The sequence below is a fragment of the Brachionichthys hirsutus genome, chromosome 10, assembly GCF_040956055.1.
Source record: "Brachionichthys hirsutus isolate HB-005 chromosome 10, CSIRO-AGI_Bhir_v1, whole genome shotgun sequence".
Lineage (NCBI taxonomy): Eukaryota > Metazoa > Chordata > Actinopteri > Lophiiformes > Brachionichthyidae > Brachionichthys > Brachionichthys hirsutus.
In genome coordinates, this window is record NC_090906.1 from 4,114,045 (window position 1) to 4,135,967 (window position 21,923).

The 21,923-nt window shown below is 44.3% G+C and overlaps 1 protein-coding gene across 1 annotated transcript; it reads right to left on the reverse strand.

Annotated features, from left to right (window-relative positions):
- Nucleotides 1-374: 374 nt before the first annotated feature.
- nsg2 (neuronal vesicle trafficking associated 2) lies at nt 375-21,923 on the reverse strand. The gene is made up of 4 exons (XM_068744573.1): nt 21,795-21,923; nt 14,378-14,488; nt 2,131-2,241; nt 375-572 (listed from the first exon to the last, which is right to left on the reverse strand). Exons 1-4 carry the CDS (start codon nt 21,921-21,923, stop codon nt 375-377), a joined length of 549 nt encoding a protein of 182 aa, XP_068600674.1.

The window sequence follows — 21,923 nt, forward strand, 5'->3', positions numbered from 1 at the left end:
ACATGGGTCACAAGAGGGCAGACTGTGCGTGCGTGTGCGTGTGTGTGTGTGTGTGTGTGCGTGTGAGCAGATAATAACTCCAAGACAGCAAATGTTGAATGGGAAAAGCCCCTTGACAAGAGAGCGAGCACATGAATGGGCAGTCAGGGGAAATCCAAATACAACCTAGCGTGTGCTTGTGTGTTGCTTTTTTGTTGTTGTTTTTTTGTCTGCATGCAGGTTTTTACTTTTTTTGTTTATTGGCATTCTATATATGTTGCTGTTGCTTTTATGTGCATCTCTTTCTCCCTGTGTCTCTACACATTGGTATATGTTTGTGTGTCTGCATCGATCGCTGCCTGTGTCATTCCCGCCGCTCCCTCCCTTTCACCGACTCAGTGGCCTTCACCGCTCGGGGGCTTGTTGTCGCGCTGCTGGCCCCCTGCCCCTCCAGGCAGCCAGGGGGAGACGGAGTGCGAGGTGGTCTGCTTGGCCATGCTGTAGTGGCTGATCACTGTGTAGAAGCGGCCCCTTGAATTTGCGTCTTGGGCGGCGTAGTAGGCCTCCAGGGACGCTGGGATGCACCGCTTGTGCTGTGAGCGATAAAGTCATCACTGAGGTTCAGATCATTTATCAATAAACTCATCGTTTAGCTCAAGCCTATCAAGGGAGGAAAATGCAAAATCTGCCATAACCTGTTTAAAGAGGTTGCTGATTTATTTAACGAGATGGCTGAGCTGATTGGATGATGAGGAGCCTTTGTTGCTGTAGATAATACAAACGTTAACGCAATACTGTCTTTTTATGCTGATATGCGAAATGTCTGGTATTTCTTTCTTAATATGACTTTTCGTTGAGGCTGTCCAACCAGAAATCATCCATCCTTCATTTTCTTGTAGACGAAACGATTGCGATCTTTTCACCTACAGCCGCTTTAGCCGCCTTGCTGGAGCCTATCCCAGCTAACTACCAACGAGAGGCAGGGTTTCACCAGCTCATCAAGGGGAAAAAAATAGTAACAAATGTGATATTCATAAGTGGCATGTATAAACGGGGTGATTTAATTCATTCGAGGTCATAAATATATAACATACTCCAATAGTATGTTCAGTTCAGTTCAATTCAAACAGATTATCTTAACTTCATCTTTTAAATTCAGTATTTTTTTATTTTTTTGTTTCATTAGCAAAAAAAAAAAGTGCATTTATTATTAATAACCAAACAAAAAATTAGATGAAATCTGCATATTGACTGTATAGTAAAGCTCTGTGAGGAAAAAAGGTTCAGGATTCTCCTAGTCATGTGAAGGAGTTTATTACATCACGGCGCGCCTGCATAGCGTCCGTGTGCATGTCCTTTTGTGCAGCTGCAGAGAATAGACCACACTGTGTGGATGTGCATGTGACACTTCTAATAACGCCTCTGCAGATTGCAGTCAGAGCCCCTGCAGAGGCGGTGGGCAGGAACGTAGATTTATCCCCCCCCCCCTTCAGACTAGATGTGTCCAAAGACTTCAAAGATGACCTCTAACAAACCGAGAAACTTTCAACTCCAGTGGAACTCTGGAAAAAGTGGATTTACGACATAACTGGTCATTTTCATCAAAACGTTGGCACAGCAACGACGGATGAGACGCCTCCGTGTCTTTCTTTAAAACACACCGTGAGCTTACGATTGATTATTTACTGATGGCTGTTGATATTACAGGCTTTGTTGGTAACATGGTGATGGGAGTATTGTGTGTTTCTCCTCTCTCAAAGGTTATATAGCGAGAGAAGACGCGGGGACAAGAACACTCGAATATGTAATTCTAGTGCTGAAAGGTCAATTGAAATCGTCAGAGAGGAGAGACACACTGATTGATATACGCAGAGGCGTCGTCTGACATTTTGACAAATGGTTCGTCTAAAGAGGATCGACAAGAAAACTGTAAAATACACGGCAACAAGCTGCCGTCAGACGCCTGATTGTTCCCCAACATTGTCAAGTCAAGGACCCCGAATCTGATTAATGTCGGGAACCATATTTTAAAAAAACCTTGTTTTAGCACATAAATCATGTACATAATATATAAAAACGTTGTGCCAGTTATGGATGATAGCTACTTTAATTCCTGGACTGTGAAGATGTAAAATGAAATGCAGGTCTCACCTTATAAATAAATCCATCTGGGCAGGCGTGGTCGTAGGTGAAGGCTTTATAAACCACCAGGAACACGATGCAGGCGAGGAAGGCCAGGGCCAGGATGATCAGGATCGTCACCTAGCGGGAGGACAAACACCGGTGAGTGAGTGTGTGTGTGTGTGGGTGTGTGTTCCTGATGAGCTGTGTGATAAACAAAGTAGTATTTGTGATACTATGTCAAGACACAGAGCAGATATTATGATTAGTGGCTGGTTTCTACAGGACGTCTCACCTCATCCTGCAGGTAGTCGTCGACTTCCGACCACAATTGGATCTGAGGTATCAGCGTTTGCCGACTTGGTTGCAAGTCGGGCCATGTAAAATTACCGTTCGGATATCATGCTGGGTCATGATTCTGTAAATGAGGAGTAGCTGGAGACTATTTCCTCTTGGAGACTGTCGTGCACTTGATTCGCGCGCTTCCTTTCTGTAGCAGCTCATGTCTTAAAAATACAAACCAGTCGTATGTCGCATCGGTCACTACCTGTCCTGTACATGCAGTATATGCAGTATATGTACTGCACCAAGACCATTTTGTGGAGCAGTCACACTGCAGGTCAATCCTGTTCAAGTGCATTGGTGCATTCAACTACTGTATAATCTCCATGACAACGTTCCCTCTTTAATGAGGGGGAACAAAAGCTCACGAAAGCTGTCGTTGACTTGTTTCAGCAAAACACAAAATAACCCTGGAACCATCTTCGCCTCCTGTTGCGCGCACACACTCACACTCTGTCATGTGATTTGAGTTTTAATTTACAGCACAACAAGCTGTGTTTCTAGTAATAGTAATCAAGGAGTGTGTGCAAAATGTACTTGTGATGAATGGTATTCTGTTTATTTGCCCTTTGTCCAATAGGAATATATATATATATATATATATTTAATGTTTTTTAATTGTTCAGTATCTTGTCTTCTCAGATCCAGGTAACATTCAGCAGCCTTCGTGGCTACAACCCAAAGCTCGATGTTGCTGTTCTGAAGTCAGCAAGAGAAATCAATTCTTGCTTCAACAACTGTCGTAATGTTTCCAGCTGCCGACAGCAAGAAGCGCACCCACGCACACACGCACACACACACACATGCAAATGCTTCTTGTTACTCTCAATGTGGAGGCGACAAACAGATTCATAAATCGCATTTTGTCAAAGAAAAGACTGTTTAGATGAGAGTGAGACTTCCCTGTGCAAAAGGGGAAATGCTTTTCCACAGCACAATACGCGTCAGACTACAGATCGACAGCAACCCAACAAAACAATCAACTGACAGTCTGCCATTTAAGGCGGCTAAAAAGGTGGCAGGAATCAGGTCGTTTCCACAGGGAGACCTTCTGCACCTCAGATCTGCGCGCCGGAGCCCTGAGGACATCCGGGGGAGGAGGCGGGGGGATCGAGTGGGGGGTTTATATCCCGTGATACTGATGCTGCAATGAATGCTATGTCTTTATTATTAAGGCCTCTGAGGTCCGGTGAGGTTTGCAGTTTATGTTGGATAAGCAGGTGGAACAGCAGGACGGTCGGGATGAAGCTCTGCTGCAGCAGGAGGAGGAGGAGATGAGGAGCGACTTGCACTCCTCTGACTGATGACATTTATGAGCTGCTCAAAACTGACCTTTCAAGCATTAACGTCTGCAAATTAGTGCTTTCACTCGCTGGTCTAACCCACAATTAATTATTGGGGGGGGAAATGGAACAAACTCAAATGTCGTGGTCAGTTTTCACAATAACGAACTGTTTAATATTATCATAATTCTTGTATAGAATAAAGAAAAAAAAAAAAAGCAATTCACCACAAACACCCAAAAGATTGGGGTTTGATAAAGAATGCGATAATAACAGTCTTCGTGAGAAGAGTAATCCAGATTGATGGAAGAACACCTTTATTTCTGTATGCTGGTACAAATAAGAACGTCTCGGTGAAGTCTGAAGCGTGAAATATTCATTTTCCTGCCGGGCTAGACAATAGCGCATTAAAGCAGATTAGCATATAAAAGGGTTTGTTTCATTCTACTTTTTACTTGGCGCCCCGGCTGCTTCTGAACAAGCAGTTAATTACAATTATGCAAATCATCTGTAAAGGATAGATTCATTTAAATATGGCGCCGCCGCTCAAGACACAAGTCGATGAGTTGGGTGCGTTTATTTATAAATGTAAAAAAAAAAGAATGATCCTTGTGAGACAACTGAATAGAAACTTCCAGAATGAATGAACATTTCCAATGTTTCTTCTTTTTTTTGGACATTAAATTCATCCATGATTTACTGCTCCCTGTCTGATCTGTCGCTTATATGTCACAGCAATTAGTCCATTAGCATTGTGAGGGTGGACGTGGACGCAGACGCGAAGTGCCTGCTTGGTGTCAACCGGGGGGGGGACATGACTCTCAGCTTTGGCCGCCGCTGGCACTGTGCAAACGACATCTCTCGCATCACACAATGCGATGCATTAGAAGTATGTCTTCAAAGTGATGGTGAGCTGCCTTTTAGAGCAGCGGCAGATGTGGAATGTCTGATCAAGACCCAGCCGGACCCAGAGGGATTGCTCCGGAGCTCCTCACATCATGCAAGAGAGCCATGAGCGCTTTATGCCAGGGGAGAACCACCTTCAGGATCTTTGAAACATGCAAAGAAGACTTCAGCTGGTAATAGCGGAGGAGATTTGCCCCTTTGCTCCATTTAAACTGCACACGTTTGAGTTATTTTTCTGTGTTGCACCCAATTATTCCTCAACAACTAAAGCCTTCCATACGAGGTGGCGTAATATCAAGGCAGACATATGACTTGGAGTGCAGAGAGGCTTGGTTAAGTTGTAGCTATGATATGAAAGTGGCACAACAATATAGGCAACATGAAAATGCAAAATAGATTCTAATGCATGTGATAAAGACGGTTCTGATCTCATCTCGTGATAACAGCCGGGGTTTGTGTCTTTCCCTTATTCTGTCTGTCTCCCCTTCACTTCCCAGCCAACTCAGCTTTTTTACAGCACAAATTAGTCATAAGATAATTAACAGGAGATAATATTTATATTTCCACAAAATAAATAAACTATTATAATGTCCAAGCATTTACAGACGCACACTAAATGCACATCAAAAGACATAAGCAGGACCCCACAAATGAAGTTCCAACTGCTGAACACTTTTTAATGATCCTGAAAATGACAGATTGGCGTTTGATCCTGGCATGGAGCGTAACGCCTACATTGATGCTCCATTACACTTTTATTGTAGATTCCACATAGCAGCGGTTCAGGCAAGAGCACACGGCCCTTTGTGATAGAAACGCTTGCTCCAACATCCTTGTCGATGCAGCCGCGACCATGTACTGTGTAAATCTATTAAACATCTATCCTGACCTTTCTACATTATTCAGACCCCCGGCTCATGTCTGCAGCAAACCTTGGGAGGTAGTCGTAAAGATGACGGATGAAGACTTCCTCCAAACATGAGGCGGACAGATATCAGTCAAAACCGTGCCAAGACTGTGCAGCTCCATTAACCAGGCGTAACAAAAGAGAACGAAGGATGCCTCAAACAGAATGATGTCTTCTTTTGGTGCATGGCTATAATGTCTGATAGTAAATCAACGTTTTTTTCTTGTTCTCTTTGTAATACAGTCAATATGCCCTTTTGTCCTTGGCGCGCCGCTTCGTGCCCTTCTGCACCATCATCGCCTTCACCACAAGCATCATCCTGTGTGCTGTGCAGCACAGATAACAGGCACACGTTTGTTTTTCCTGGATGAAGGTACACAGCATGCTGCTATAAACTGGGTGTGTCTTTAATGAGGGTTGGCTCCATCAGTAATACTTCGACCGAGTGCATCAACATCAGTCATTTCATCGAAACCAGCCTCCAGGTTTCATTTCCCCTTTGGTCACATGAACTTGTAACAGACAACAGATGCTTATAGATGCTTATGCTGTAGAAGCTCGGATTCATTTTAGGAGGCGTCTCTTTTTAATGCTTTTCAAGCAGAAGGGCCAGAGTGCATACAAAAACACAGACGAGTCGAAGCGTCACAATGACGACATAGCAACATAGAAAGCATGGCCTGAAAGGTTATGACATAAACTTGTACAATTATTGTTGCACAACAACAACAAAAAGGCAAAAAAAAAAATTGTTTTCAAAGAAGAAGGACACCCAACATTGATGTTGCGATTTTAACATTTCCAAAATGAACCGTTCCAATTTACAGTGAAAAGTGAATTTGATATTAAAAATCTAATAAATTTTCCTTAACTTTATCCAAAAAAAACAGGACGGAACAGGAAAAACGGTTGCTTGAAACCAACCATTTAATCAATAATCAAAACTGTCAATTGAGATTTTTCGGCCAACCTTAACATTTCTGCTTATTTTACTCACATTCATCTTCCCATTTTACTCCTGCATCATAAACCCCTGCTGGTGAAACTGTAGCCGGCTGCAGGGGGAGACAGTTGTGTGTGTGTTACGGAAGGAGGAGGCAAACAAATCAATCCAGATTCTAAAAGATTCAGTGGATGTTCCTCTGACTGCAGATTAACAGGCTACCTATTGTTTACGTTTACCCACATCACCAAATAATGTACTTTCTATCTCCTTTTGTAAAAGTCAAGCTATGATAGAAAGCAGCTCACACCACCCACGTCCTCACTTGCTGGAACTTGACAAGCCATATGGGGAAGCCGACACCTATACTCGCATTCACTTGAGGAGAGAACGAAGGGAATGTGTAAGTGTGTGTGTCTGAGTGGGAGAAAGGGAGGGTGGGTGGGTGTGTGACAAGAGAGAAAAAATGATGCTGATAAAAACAGATAACACAGACAGAAAGGAGCAAAGTGAGAAATAAAGGAGGCGGCAACAGAGACAATAAAGCAGCAACCAGAAATCAGACCGAGTCTCTACGAATCATGTTCTGCTCCATCTAAATTATGCCTTAGTGCAATTATTTATTATTATTATACAATTTAGTGTAACCAATTCACCTAATTTGCATGTTCTTGGTGGTGGGAGGAAGCCGGAGAACCCGGAGAGAACCCACACAGACACGGGGAGAACATGCAAACTCCTCACAGGCAGGCCGCAAGCCGGATTCAAACCGGTGAGGAAACAGCGCTATTTATCTTGACTGTAAAAATTGCATATCAAGCTTGATGATGAATGAAATTAATGACCGGTAAGAAAGTCTCCTTTGGAACATGGAACAAGTTCATGTCACTGATTGGTTCGTGGCAAAGCACAGAATCCATGTTCCAGAAGGTTAAAGGTCAAATTAGGACTCTTAACTCCCAAACCAGCTGTGAAATGTTAAAGCAGCTCATGCAGCAACCAATTTGTCCAGATTATGGTGATTCCAGTTCAATATCATTGTGTTTTAATCAACAGTATCACATCCATATTAGCATATTACCGGTAGCCTATCCAATGATGAACATGACTAACTGCTCTGAGGTTTAGCTGGGAGGCAAAATATTTATACCGTGCATAATTTGAGAAAATATGACTTGCCATTGTGACCAGACTTTTAATCTCAAAACATTCTTCATGGCTAATAATAAGGTTTCATGTCACGCACTCTCTCCAGCTTCAGTGAATATCAAAAGGTTTCTCAGGAATAATACTTTTTAGAAATGTCTAGGGGAGTACGTGAGGTTAAACGCACCATTAGAGGGTCTAACTGTCTTAGAATACCAAGTGTGCGTGTGTGTGTGTGTGTGCGTGTGTGTGTGCGTGTATAAAGATAACTGCTTTACCTCTTCTTCCATCTTTTATAAAGTGCGACATTAAAGAACATCTAAACTCTTTCTATCCCTTATGAACACACGCTTAGATCGGATGAGTGCACATTTACCCCGGAGATCGATGCTAACTATGCAAATGCATCCTAATTAAGCACACGTCTCTTCGGAGACAAAACATCAAAGGTTTAAGTCTGAGGACATTGCTGGGTGATGAGAGTGTGCAGACATCGAGTCACATCTAGGAGGTCGGCTTAAAATGAGATAAAAAGGAACAGCGGCAGAGACATAAGCGAGCAATCAGACAATGAAACCGCATCAGCCTCGCCTCTTCCTTTACACCAATGAAACTAAGGGGGGAAAAAAAGAATGTATAACTCAATAATAACAAATCCAAATGAATCAACACAAACACACAAACTGCATGACTGTCAGTAGCAAGGCTCTCGGGACACACTGAACATCTGGAACAATTTGCTAACCAGATTGTGCACGATTAAGATGTTATTGAGACATTGTTAATAAAAGGACATGACTCACACACACACACTCACACGCACCCACAGACACACACACCTACACACACAATCACACAATTAGCACACATCCCGGTTGTTTATATCACAGGACAAGGTTCATTCCTCTCATGCATCCCTATAGATCCAAGTCTCCTGGGTATGCTTTGTGTTCCTGTGCATGCTCACCATGTGCACCTCTGTGTGTGCTTATTCCACGTGTTTGTGAGTGCATGTGATGTGCTGATGCATATGTTTGCATGTCATGTTGACAAATGACTTAAAATTCAAGCGCTTGTTCTTTTCTCATTTACAGTAGGGGGTAGCAGTTTCTGTGCACAAAAAAAGAAATGTTGTTGTTTTCAATCCACTGAAATATAGCTACACGAAAATGGTCCAGTGATTGCCCTTAGGGTTACGGGAAAAAAATCACCTTTTAACTTCTCGGGTCTTGCAGGGGCCCGATGAGAACTAACTGGACATTCCATGTAGTCAGATACACAGTCTGTACTCATTGGTGAAGGATCAGACAGAAATCCACCTCCGATTGACTTGCTAAGAGCAGCAGGGCTGCAGCCTCCACTGCACTGCTGGAGGAAACATCCCAAGTTGTTTGGTCTGGAATCCAGAATCCTTTTTCCATCATCATAAAGTAGATCCCCCCCCCCCCCCTTTTCCTTAACCTTTGAAGTAAAATTGATTTGTCATGAAATTAACATTATTCAATATACCTCAAGCTGAAATGGTAAGAGAAGAGAGACGATTTATGAATGCCTGTTCACATCTGTAAATATTGACAGGCAGACCATCCGCTCTCCTTTGAGATGCGGTTTGATATTAAGGCGTCTGAAGAAAGAATTTGGTCAGAGAGGGAGCCGATCATCCAAATGATCATTCAAGCAGTCCATGTCCACCGGTCTGTGTGTTTTATGTAATATCTAACAGAGGGACTTAGGACAGTCTCAAGGAAGACCAACAACATGTGTGCCCATCCAGTTCTGAATTTTGACTTCCAGCAACAATTCTTTCCAATGTGTTTTATATTGATTATCCCAGCCACCTGGCGCCAATACAAATATTATATTCAGCTAAGGTCTAAACTGGACATCGGGGGGGGTTTTTGCATCACATCTGGTTAGTTTATTTTATCAAAAGCCAACTTAAAACAACACAAGGTCCAGGAATATCTGCCAGAAAGAACCTGGCACAGTTTCTATCAGAACTGTGAGTGTGCGTGTGAAATACCTCACGGCATTGAGCTTCACGAGAGAGTGCAAGCCACCAATTTCTGGCTTGGCTTCAGGCAAGACGGCGAGAATATGAGAACCAGAGAGACGAGGAGAGGGGTAGAGAATGATAGAGGAAATGAAGGAATACATGCCAAAATGACATCAAGACGCTAGTAAGGCTGGCGGGTTGAATCAATTACTTTCAAGGTGGCTGTGGGAAAAAACGCGGCTGCTGAGGGGCGGATAATGAAGCGCCTTCACGTCAGCGCGGGAATTAAAACCGAGTTAGTTTGTGAAAAGTCAGTCAGAAATGTAGTCCTAATCTTCCATAAGGGAGATCTTTAGTGTTGTTTCGGTTCAATCCTCTGAGCTGATTTGAAATGTATCCACGTTTACTACGGTGGCCGACAAGGGCCAAACGAAAGAAAACGACTTAAATTAATCGACTGCTATTAATCAGCGTTCTCCCTGTGTAGTCGACATGCAGATGCATTTCAGTGTGAGAGTCTCGCCTCACTGAGGCTCCAATGCAACTCCAGCTCTCTTGGTGTCGGCGAAATATGATCATCTCTGAATTTAGACGTGTATACGAGATGATTAACTTAAAACCACAAAATATCAGCGTGAACATCAGGGTCTAAAAGTAGCATTTACAGTTTACTGTTGCTTTGCATCCTGAGAGAAGCTCTGGTGCAGAATCAGCAGCTTATTCATATGCTCCTCCTTGTCTCCTCTGTACGGCTCCAACGATATGCCGGCTCCCCTTCATGATTAGGGTTGCTTAATTAGAGCGAGCTCGTCACTGTGGGCTTCCTGCTGCAGGAAAACACGGCAACATTCGGATGCTTGTTTTAAAACCCTCAACAAAAACCAGGAGTTTGTAAATTTACCGATTTTCAAAAAAATCAATGCTGAACTCCAAATGCAGAAAAGCAGACCTCCTCTTCTCTGTCTGATGTTCTCCAACCTTCAACAACACACGGGCTTCACAGGATAATCCCAGTGTGGGTAAAAATCAATCGCAAAAAACCTTTGCACACTTGGATGTCTGTGTGCGTGAGCATCAGTGTGGGGGCGTTCAGTTTAGCGCAGATGACAACCGAAAACTCCTCCCCCAACAATCAGCGTGCTATTAGTCATCCACACAAAGCGGGAAGAGCGATCTCTGGAACGGGAGGCTGTGATTGGCTTGGAACAGCTGCAGTGATTAGCTCCTGTACCTGACTAACAGAGACGGCCTTCTGCGGAGGTGGCAGAGCGCAGCGAGGCGTTCGGCGGAAGGCAAAGTGGGGCTATAATGGAATAATTGTTTTAGATGATGGCTGCCTCTCCCACGGTTGGATGCCAACACATCTAACTAAGTAACTTATTCTGGCACCAAACAGTTCAGATTGACAAGTTCTGGCGCGCGCATGTGGCGAGAGCTGGCCAAGGACGCTGTGCTTTCTGGACAGTGAACGTGCCAGGATCCAACCAGAACAAAAAATAAATGAATCTCTTCCACATCTAAATGTTCAGAGATGTTCCTGATTTATTTATTTTTAGAAATCTTCCTGTACGTTTGTGGTGGTGGTCGACATGGAGGACAAACAGAATGGAGCTCTTAAATCAAAGACCAGGAGTGTCACTGCAGGAGGAGGACACTGGGTAGAAGGAGGCGATGGACATATAGGGAGCAATCTGACAAATAGAGAGACATGCAAAATGTCTTCTGGATCTGATCCAGAATGAGGTGAGGAAAAAATATTACATTTTAACATTAACACTTTCACTTTTCATGGTTGGTGCATAAAGATACCAAGAACCTTTTGATGATGATCCAGATCACCATGTGGACGGTGTAAATCCAATCAGGAGGGGAATGAGGGGTGAAGGTTTGCGTTCTTCGGGTGCTTTTCTAGTTTCTAAATGGTCATGCTTTGTATTTAGTTAATAACACGTTGCGTTTTTTTGTCTGCCTCTATCCATGTATGAATGTGGATTGAAGCCTTGTGAACCAAAAAGGAAATGGCAAAATGGTCAAAAAATATATACAAAGAGAAGTAGCGGAAAAGAAAATAAAGGGATGGAGAGTGGCAGGCAGGAGCCCAGTAGAGCGGCAGGGCAGATTATAGAGCGTCTCACACCGTGAGCTCTTTATCTGTCAACACAATCTGTAAAGCCTTGAAGAGAGACGAGATGTGCAAGCGTTTCATTTGTCATCCAGGGATGTTTGCTCCATACTGCACAGCGTGTGTGTGTGTGTGTGTGTGTGTGCACGAACATGCCTGCAGAATCAGCTCTGCCAGTCAAGCAAAGCAAGCGGTTTAATTGAGTACCCAAAAACCAAATGACATCGCAGAAAATCACACAAACCCAAATGCATTCCTGCCTAACAAAAGCTGACAGGATGTGTTGGAGCCACACATAAAAGTGAACTCTCATGCCAAATGATGCAAGCGGCCATCTCTTCAAAAAGTTGCCTCAGCTTTGCTGCATGGTGATTCTACAGTGTGGATGTGGGACCTCTAACTCGCCACCAAATTACATCCGGATCAGATCCAGAATGTAGATACTGTTGCGATCCGGGCTTTCCCCATTTACTTATAATAGAGGCTCTTTCAAAAAAAAAAAAAACTTCACTCACCAAAAATCACAGTCATGAAGTGGTCCGATATGAACTATCATGCAAAATGTCTTCTGGATCTGATCCAGAACGAGGTCAGGAAAAACCCCATTTGTGAGGGTTGCTATGGTGACTGTTGCTGCAGGTTGAGGTCTGCTCCTGCGCAGCTGCCGAGGCTTGTTGAACTGAACAAGACGCACCTGTTACAGATCTCACCTGATCAGCTCCTGCCTCTCTGGACCTGCCTCGCTTCCAGAATATCCTCTGTCCCTCAGTATTTTCAGGCTAAATCGCAATATAGAGCGACTGAGGCGCTCGGCGGAGGTCTGCGCTCTCCAAGTGCTTCTCCAGCGAGTATAATGTGTCTATTGGTTGAATGTTGAGCACTAATTAGTCTATCAACACTAAATAATCGACTGGAAGCGTTGCGTAACGTATCAAATAAATGAGATTTATCTTGTGGTGGAGTAGAAATATAAAGTAGCAGAAGTACAACTTTAGATTTTTACTTTACATATACAGTATATATAGGTTCCATGTATCGGCCTGCTTACAGTTACCACTTTTATATTTTATATTCACTGCTATGAAGTATTTGTTCTTGATCAGATGTTTATTTATTAATCAACATGTCACACACATTCCCAGTATTAATAAAGTCTGAATTTAATTCAAATAAATCTTAGCATTTGATAAAGATGTACGTATTATTATTGATATTTGTGGTTACTACATGCAGCATGGCAGCTGCTTTTATCCCTCCCTCACTTCTTCAGCCACACAGCTGAAGAAGCGTGTTCCTTGTGCTGCCTGTTCCTGTTCCGCTTTCTTCCTTTCGACCTGTTCCCAGGCGTTCTCTGTGTTTTGTACTCATGAGGAGGATTTCCCCACTGAGGAATAGGAGGTGTTTGAAGTGGGGGCGCCTCTCAGCCAGTGATTTGTACTGTTGTTGTGTTTTTTTACATGGTTCATTTTTGGTCATCTTTGTTGTTTATCGTTGCGTTTATGAATCCCGTTGATGTGCTCGTTTTTGAAGGTGACATTCTAGTTAATTTGGGTCAGAGCTGCAGTCATTTTCTCCCCACAGCACCACTTAAAGTGTGAGTCATAACAGTAAAATACAGCTAATTATAGGCTGAGGGACTTCCTCTCCTTCACGTGGCTGGATTTGAAATTGATGAAGGTCTCCAGAACTTCATGGACAAAAGTGATTTTATATGTGGAAGATTCTCAACAGCAAAGTTTCTGAGACACCGAGCATCACTGCAGAGTTTATAGAGCACCATGTGATGCAGTGTTCTACATGACCTTGACAACATGATCTAGTACAATGTGTGTGTGTGTGTGTGTGTGTGTGTGTGTGTGTGTGTGTGTCATCCAGTCAGATTTCACAGTCTACTTTGGTGTCTGATGTATAATTCTCTCTCTCTCACTCTCTCTCTCTCTCTCTCACTCACTCACTCAATCAGAAGACAAGTTAGCGTAACCGATTCACCCAACCTGCATGTTTTTGATGGTGGGAGGAAGCTGGAGAACCCGGAGAGAACATGCAAACCCCTCACAGAAAGGCTGCAAGTGAAGCAACAGCGCTTACCACTGCGCCACCCCGTCCTGGATTCAAGCAGCTCCTTTGGGGCCCGAGTCGCTTAGTTTAAAATAGAGTGAACGTACCCTTACAGTTTAGTGCGGTTCTCAAGTAATCGACTTTCATGCTTGTGTGTGAAAGAAAATATGGAGGCAGCCATTCCTGTTTGAATGAGATCGTAATGCTCGCAGCTCTTCTACTTGTCGGTCTGCTGCTGTGCTGGTATCCATGTATGCGTACACAGAAGGTGTATCTCTAAAGCTGACTGAGAGTATTGCCTCTTCATAGCTGACTTAATTTCATAATAAATATCCTCTTGTACTCAGAGCTGAATATCGCCCCACAGGAGAACAGTTAATGCAACCTTCTCTCTCTCTCGATCGTAACCGCGGGGTTTCCCGCTGCTGAGTAAATGAACACAATTTCCGTTATTGCGTTGACGATGTAAACGCGTTTACATCCTCGCTGCGTCTCTTAACAGCACCGTTATCGCTGCAGACACCGATGCAGCATGTTGGATCCGTATGGCTCTAACTTTAGCACCAACTCCTACCTTGAGTCTCTCAGACACCCCGTCAGTAAAGCTGATGGTAAACTCCTCCACCTTGGGAACCTTCAGCCTCTTCTTCTCTGTCTGGTACTCGGTGCGAGTTTTCACCACCACCTTGAGAGAGAGAAAACAAAAGCGTTGGTCAAATATCCGGGAACGATAAAGGCAGCGATAAGGAGGGATAAGGATCCTATTAGCAAGTTGTCCACCTCCAGGCTCTAATTCTTAACAGTAATAAAATAAATAACTGGAAGATACTGTGTTTTGGACTCTGTGACGAGCTGGCGACTCGTCCAGGGTGTACCCCCACCCTCTCACCTTTTAACCCTGACCATGATTATTGTTGTTTTTTTTACTTTGACCTTTGTCTCTGGACTAACTGTGTTAGTTTTGTTCCTAGTTGCATCCCTTTAAGGAGTCTGAAGACTTGATGATCAGACGTGACGCCAACTTGCAGGCAGATTACGAAACAAATTGAGAGTTGAACAAAGACGGCTTGTGGTAATTCTAAATTGTCCATTGGGTAGGTCAAAGTTTTCCAGGAAGTGGATCTGAAAACTGCAGCGGATGAGAATTTAGGTCAAGATTTGACTTCTCTTTCTCATCAACAAACTTGCTCAGTAAATTGTTGTAGTTCTTCCATGCTGGGACGGCTAGCTTGACGTGGCTGGTGTTGTTTGTCAGCAGGACAATGGAAAAACTACCAGCCCAAATTTACCTGAAACTTAATGGAGGAGCAGGAGGGTCGGCGAAGAATCCATTAAATTCCTGAGTGGATCTGAATCCCTGGGCGAATAAACAAATTACTTTCTTGAGAATATTCTCCCGCGAGCTGTCCCCCCTCCTCGCCGACCCCAGAGAGCAAATTGTCTCCTTAACTTTTTAGCTTTAGCGGCACCTCCGTCTTTCGTGCCACTGACAGAACCGAGGAGAATAATTTCTGTTCCCAGGTTTCACCTCATTACTGCACGCACTAGAGAGAGAGAGAGAGAGAGACTCTGCTGCTTGGTACGATATTAATGGCCCCCACTGGACGGGGCAGACACAGAGATAGATGTACAGATCACATGGCAGAGGGGAGGACGCTGTCTCACTGTCCTCGCGGGTGATGGCGCTGCTTCAGCTCAGTTCGCCGTCACTGAGACGAAGCCACAAACTGCTACTGTCCACTGTCCATTGGCTGCAGAAAGCCCTTATCTAAAATTTGAAGGCCGCGGCGCATAAACCCCGACGACAGCACGCTTGATTGGGCCCCTGGGGGGCGCCAGACCCTTGTGGCGTTCAGTGCATCAACCCCCTCTCAACAGGCTCGTCATCGGCGTAACTAATCTCGCCTTGCCTTTCTCATTCTCTGACTCGTTTCACAATAAACTGCTGATGGAACCTCTAGATTCAACCACAGCAACACTTAATATGTCGCCTCATTACCCCCCCCCCCCCCCCCCTTTACTCGCTCGCTCCTTTATTTCATATTACCGACTGAACTGACGACCAATCAATGTTGCCTCTGCCTCTGTTGCATTTGAAGATAGGTTTGGCTGTCCGACAGAACAAGTTTACCTCCTCTGCACAGACGGAGCCATTCTGCCTCGGAAAGCTGCCGTATACGAACAAACACATCTTGTCTTTATGTTATAATACAGAAAATGATTCCACGGATATCAATTTGCATTTCTTATTCGCAATTCACCGATCGATCCATTTGTGCTGCTGTTGCAAGGGCCCCTCGCATGCTGGGTTTTATTGTAGTGCACGATAATCCTTCAAGAGGACGCTTGAAGGATGAGCAAAATTAAATGAAATTAAAAATGATATTTTTAGTTTATTAATCGATGAGGCTGCAGATCTGGAATATTTTAAGGTTCCTTGAAACAATCCCGAATGTGTCGGTTGTAGATAATAGTGTTTACGGGAACAATCCGCCTCTTTGGTCTTTCCAAGTTCTTCAAAATACGCTATGTTAGCGGAATATCGACCACGCGATGGATTTCTCGACAGCTCAGTTGTTTCTTTCCTCTAACTTATTTATTACTAATCAGCTGATTAATGAATCGGTCTTCTCAGAAGTGTTTCAGCCCGACGGCAATGACTTTTTCAGCACTGCTTTTGCAAAACATATTAAACTTGTGGGGACAGGGCAAATTCAGAAATTGTTGTCATGGTAACATTGCGAAAGTGAAAACTTTTCAGTACTCGTGAGTTTGTACAGAAGGGTCTGATCCCCCTCCTATAATGACTGCAGACACGTCTTATTTTAAATTCAAACCTTTCAATGCATCAAAGCGACTGTCTGCGATTCACGTCTGGACGAGAGCTGCACAGTTTCTCTTCTGTGTGTGGAATTGATTGATTGCTGCCGTTCAATGAGACGTCGTTACGGCTCTTTCCGTCCGTCCTTCCCCGGCGTGCTGCTCTTCCGACCTGTTGTCACTGTGATTACTGTTTCATTTCTCATCCCCAACAACGGCGCTGCAGGAGAGCCGGTCTTGGTGAAGTTTCAGTGAGGAAGGCAGCTGCAGACATTTTTTCGACAGGGTTGATTTTAATCCTTCCTTGTGAACAAGAGTGTGTGTGCGCGTCTGTGTGTGTGTGTGTTGGCTGTCCTCGCGACTCGAATGGAAGTGATGTTATCAAAAGTGATTAATGTTACATCAAGTTATTTTTTTTATTACCGCCGCTGAGATGGCGGTTATGTAATCGCCGGGGTTTGTCCGTACGTCTGTCCTTTAGCAAGATGGATCTTGATGTAATTTTCAAGAACTTTTGGGAATGTTATCAGGAACAAATGATTAGATTTTGGTGATGATCCAGAAGAGATCCTGGATTCTGGATCACATTGAAATTTCTGGTAACATTGCAGTCAATGGAGCTTTAAAATCCCCAAAATCTCTGTTGATTATTGTCAGGAACCCAGCCAGAGCCTCCTGGTCCATGTGGCTCCGCCTTCCTGCTCCAAGTAGCTCCACCCTCTCGCCACTCTGCCTGCCACACCCGTTGTCAGCTCATGCACATCACCTGTGCTGCTCTGGACACCTGCTGCTCATCAGCCCCGCTGCATTTATATTCTGCTCAGTCCTCTGTCCCGCCAGTCAGTGACTTGTTCCTACTCTCCAGCGCCCTAATCCTGATTCTGATTCACGTACCTGCCCTGCTTGTTTTTTTGGGATTTTCGTCTGTTTGCCTGATTAGACTGATTACCTGGTTTTGTGAACTCTGCCTGTTTCCTGGAACTTGTTTTATTGCCTGCCCCTATCCTGATTTGTCGGTTGGTCGGGACTGACCACCTTTGCCGGAACATTAAAGTTACGTTTCTGTATTCCCTTCTCCTATCCTGCTTTTGGGTTTTCTGTGACCTGACAATTATCGACCAACATTTATGTAATTTGACACAGTCATGTTGGGTCGGGATCTCTATCTCGCGGCTGAATTTCATCCGCATCGGATCCAGAATGGCATTGGGGAAAAAAATTAATCCATAAATGGAGTTTTCAATTTTAACATTGAAAACTCCATTTATGGATTCAAACATTTATATCTATTGTTTTGTTCTGTCCTGCACGTGAGATCTGATTGTTGTGGCTGATAATGGCAGGAAGCAAATAAGGTTTTTCGCATCTTCCGGTTCACGGGTGGAGCCCGTCCCAGGTTTTCTATTGGTGAGCGGCGAGGTACACTCCAGAAGTGTCGCCAGCCCATAGCGGGATAAATCTGCACCTGAGTTTAGATCCCAGAGGAATCACATCATATAACAGTCAGCAAGCAAATGAAGGTATCGGTGAACAGCGGCGGCTGCCATACGGCGTTGCCCAGATGGAATCAAATCTAATGCCCCTATAAGCCCCGCCCTCTGTAGGCCACAAGCATTACTTTGTTTCAGACGTGAGAGTAAACGTCACTTTGAGCATACCCTGCCCTTGAAAATATCTCTGTATTCTAAAAGGGGAGGGGGTGCACGATCATTCGGAGGCATAGGGGGGGGGGGGTTCTAAAGCGGATCAAAACCATACAACTGATCTGATGGGCCAGTCAGGTCATGTGACCCAATCAACTGGGCTTTAGCTTTATAGGAGAAGAAGCAAACTGGTCTCAGATCAGACAGATAAAAGCTGATTAACTCTGAACTCTCCCCGGACATGGAAACAACAACAACAACAACAAACATAAATTCAGCAGCATAATGGAGATTTTCATCATCAGCAGATAGAAATCCACACACACATATTTATCCCTCCAACGCTGTCCCTGTGCTATCAAGCTATAATTAATGTTAAAGCAATATCAACAGTGAAAATAACGGCTTGTATCTCCCGCTCCCCTCGGCTTTACGGCGCTTAATGAACTTCAGCGCGTTAAGCTGTCGGGCAGATTTTAGCGATTGGGTTCGCTCTCATCCTTTTTTTATATATCCGCAACAGAAGGCTGTTCTAGACAAAGAACCCCCCCCTTTTTTACAAACTACCTGCTCAACACCCAAACAACAGACGCACGGAATGACCAGATGGCGAACATAGCGGCGTGTTTACGAGCTGAACATAGTTCACTTAGGAGCCGTTAGAAACCGTAAGAGCTGGAAGAGAGACTCTCTGATTAAATTAGCAGACCAAAGTATTGGCTGACATTTGGTCATCGGTTTGTGCTAAAGGTCATGGGGTCATCGTTATCAACATCATCTGTAAAAAGACAGTCCTGACCCCCCCAAGGACATAGAAAGGACAAGGTCATTTACGTGCAGCTGGTCCTCACTTAACGACGGAATCACGTTCCGGATACCCCGTCTCTAAACGATTCCGTCGTTAAACGAAACCCCCCGTTGGCCGACATGTTGTGTTGTCAAAAAGATTTAACCCCGCGATGCGCTGGCAACGCTTCCGGGTTATATCCTACCTCTCGTCCACGGAAAAGCCGGGATGGGCTCCGGCAACAGCCATGACCCGGACGGCGGATAAAGCAGACATGGAAATGAATTGATACATGAAAAAAGCTTTGTATTTGCATACGTATAGGGTCATCTGTATCTGATGACAATGCATATTGAACACCTCGCTTTGGTAGAAGACCCTAGGCTAGAGCCAAAATTGAGGATTAGGGATTGGGAAGTCCCAGATCCAGACTCAATTGAGCCAAATTGTATTTCTGCAGGCCGTGCATTAAAGAGGCTAGATTATAATCTGCAGCAGTTCACACATAATCTGGGATTGTGCCAACTTCATGAGTAACGTCTGTGATGCTACTCACTGATCAACAGCTGGCCATTTATTCAAATGTGTTTTGAACAATTTCTGGCCCTTCTCACACATATTTTTTGTTATTAAAGCAAACAGCTGTGAAGCTAGAGCCTGATTCTCCACGCAGGAAATGAGATTAAACGCACAACTGCTAAAGTTGCAGCCATTTTATTAGCACTGTGTACTATTTGGTGTGGCTTTCAGGATGCGCTCGCTCTCTGTTGTGCAAATAACAAACGGTTAGGATTTATTCCGTGAAATTTATTGCAGGACTAAAAGCCGGTGACAAAATACTCCAGTGTGTCATTTTAAAGGGTGGGATCATACAGTATCATACAGCAGACACTCATTCTCATTAACGAATCGACCCCCCCCATGCGCTGACCTCTAATTACGGATTTCATTATTATTTCTGTCAGCCTCTGCTGCGTTCATGCATCACTGGCCAGGAGGACAAATTCCCACGCTTGCAGCGAGAGACACTTTTTCAAAAGATTTAACAGCAAATGACCTTTAAAACTCCCACACTTGTCCCGCCTGAAACAAGTGGACCCAACTTCATTTGCATAATTACATATGAATATAAAACCTGAAACTTTGGCTCGATGCTTGTCCGGACGAGCATCAACTGTCAGCCATCCGTAAATGCCAATGACTACATCACAGCTACTCGCGGTTCACCTGTCGCTCTCGCTGTCCAGGCGATCAGTAAAACACCTGAGTACCCCCCCTGTGCCGTCACGGCGACGTAAATGCGCTCTGTGCTGTAACACAGCAACAGGCTTTGCCACATCTGCAGCAATGGCTGGCGTCTCTGTTAGGGTGCTCAGAACTGCTGATTGTTGACAGGATTGATTTGTATGCATGGCACGCCTTCCTGATGTGTGTGAGGGACAAGGCTCATATTAACAGGTATTTAATATAGGGCGGGGGGGGGGGGGGTAAAACGAAGCCTCCCTCATCAGAATAGAGCAGGGAGACTGGATTTCGTCCTTCTGCCCGGGGGTTGTCAGTAGGTTTTTTTCTGAAACGTTAACCACAAAATATTTTATATTCTATATAAATATATATTATATTCCACTCCTATTAAACAGCATGAAGTAAATCAATTGCCTTGCCTTTATAAAGACCGGATGAGGTCCATTGCCGCTTGGACAACGAGATCAAAGATCAAATGTGCATTCAAAAGGGTGAATGATACCTTTCCTCTATACGTAATGATAAATGAATAAATAAGTGCTCTAAGGTAAACAGGGTCTGGCACTGTCAATATATGGCTGTATTATTCTACAAATACTGTCGTTTAGAGCCAGCTTTTGGTTTAGGGGGGAGTGTACGTCTGCACTGCGGCCTTCAGCGAGGGTGTATAACACTCTAATTGCTGCAGCATTACAGCCGCTAGTAGAGACATCTTAATAACCGTAACCTTTATCAGGCATTTCTGCTGGGAAAATAGTTTCAACTGATTAACTATTCAAAACGGTGGCATTGACTTTTTCTCGCAATTCACTCATCAAATCCAGGGATGAATAATTCCAACATAAATCAGACGGCTTTCTTGAAGCCTCCCTTGCATGGAGGACGATGTGCCATTTTAATGTCATGCAATGATTACTCGTTATTATTCATCCGTGCATAATGCTGGCGATTGATCGGCGCAGTGCAAGAATCGCTCACTGTGAGGCTGAATTGTAATGAGAGGCCAGTCTGAGTGGGGACGTTCCGATAACGCTGTGTGGACACAATCCTTCTGATTCATCATGTTCCTTTCTCAGAATCAGCGTACAAATATTCAAATGGCTGCAGAATGCAATCCCCCCACAGCAAATGCAAAGTCAAATGTCCTTTCATTTTCAGAACGAGCAGCCTCTGTCCCGACCCCTTGGAAACACCAACAGGCGCTTCATGTTGCGCTGCCGCCATGGTAACCGGATTAAGGAACTGTGGTACAGTTATGTCGAGGTGATAAATGACTCTCTGTCTGGCACCAGATCTGTCTCTGGGTTTCTGCTGCAGAACAAAGGACACGGCGGAGACGGCGGAGACGAATGAATACGCCAACGGATTAAGGGGCCGCGTGTGGGTGTGTCCTGGGAGGGCGTGCCGGGTGTGATAAAAACAGTGAGGTATTAGAGGTTAAAGGAGATCTAGTAGACTAGACTGACACACACATTATTTGGGCTGTCGTCGCTCACCTTGTCAGGTGCTTGGCTCTGGAGGCTGCCCACATCCAGTGGGGTGATGAGGGGCACATTCTGAAAGCCGTCCTCCACGCTAACCGGTTTGGCCCCTTTGTCTTGCAGATTACTCCCCAGTTTCACCAT

Bases quoted from the DNA above. Each gene is read 5' to 3' on its own strand.
- nsg2 (XM_068744573.1), bottom strand. From the start codon at position 21,923: ATGGTGAAACTGGGGAGTAATCTGCAAGACAAAGGGGCCAAACCGGTT. The intron at 14,489-21,794 runs GTGAGCGACGAC...CTCTCTCTCAAG, and splicing joins AGAGCCAAGCACCTGACAAG to GTGGTGGTGAAAACTCGCAC. The intron at 573-2,130 runs GTGAGACCTGCA...TATCGCTCACAG, and splicing joins CAGATGGATTTATTTATAAG to CACAAGCGGTGCATCCCAGC.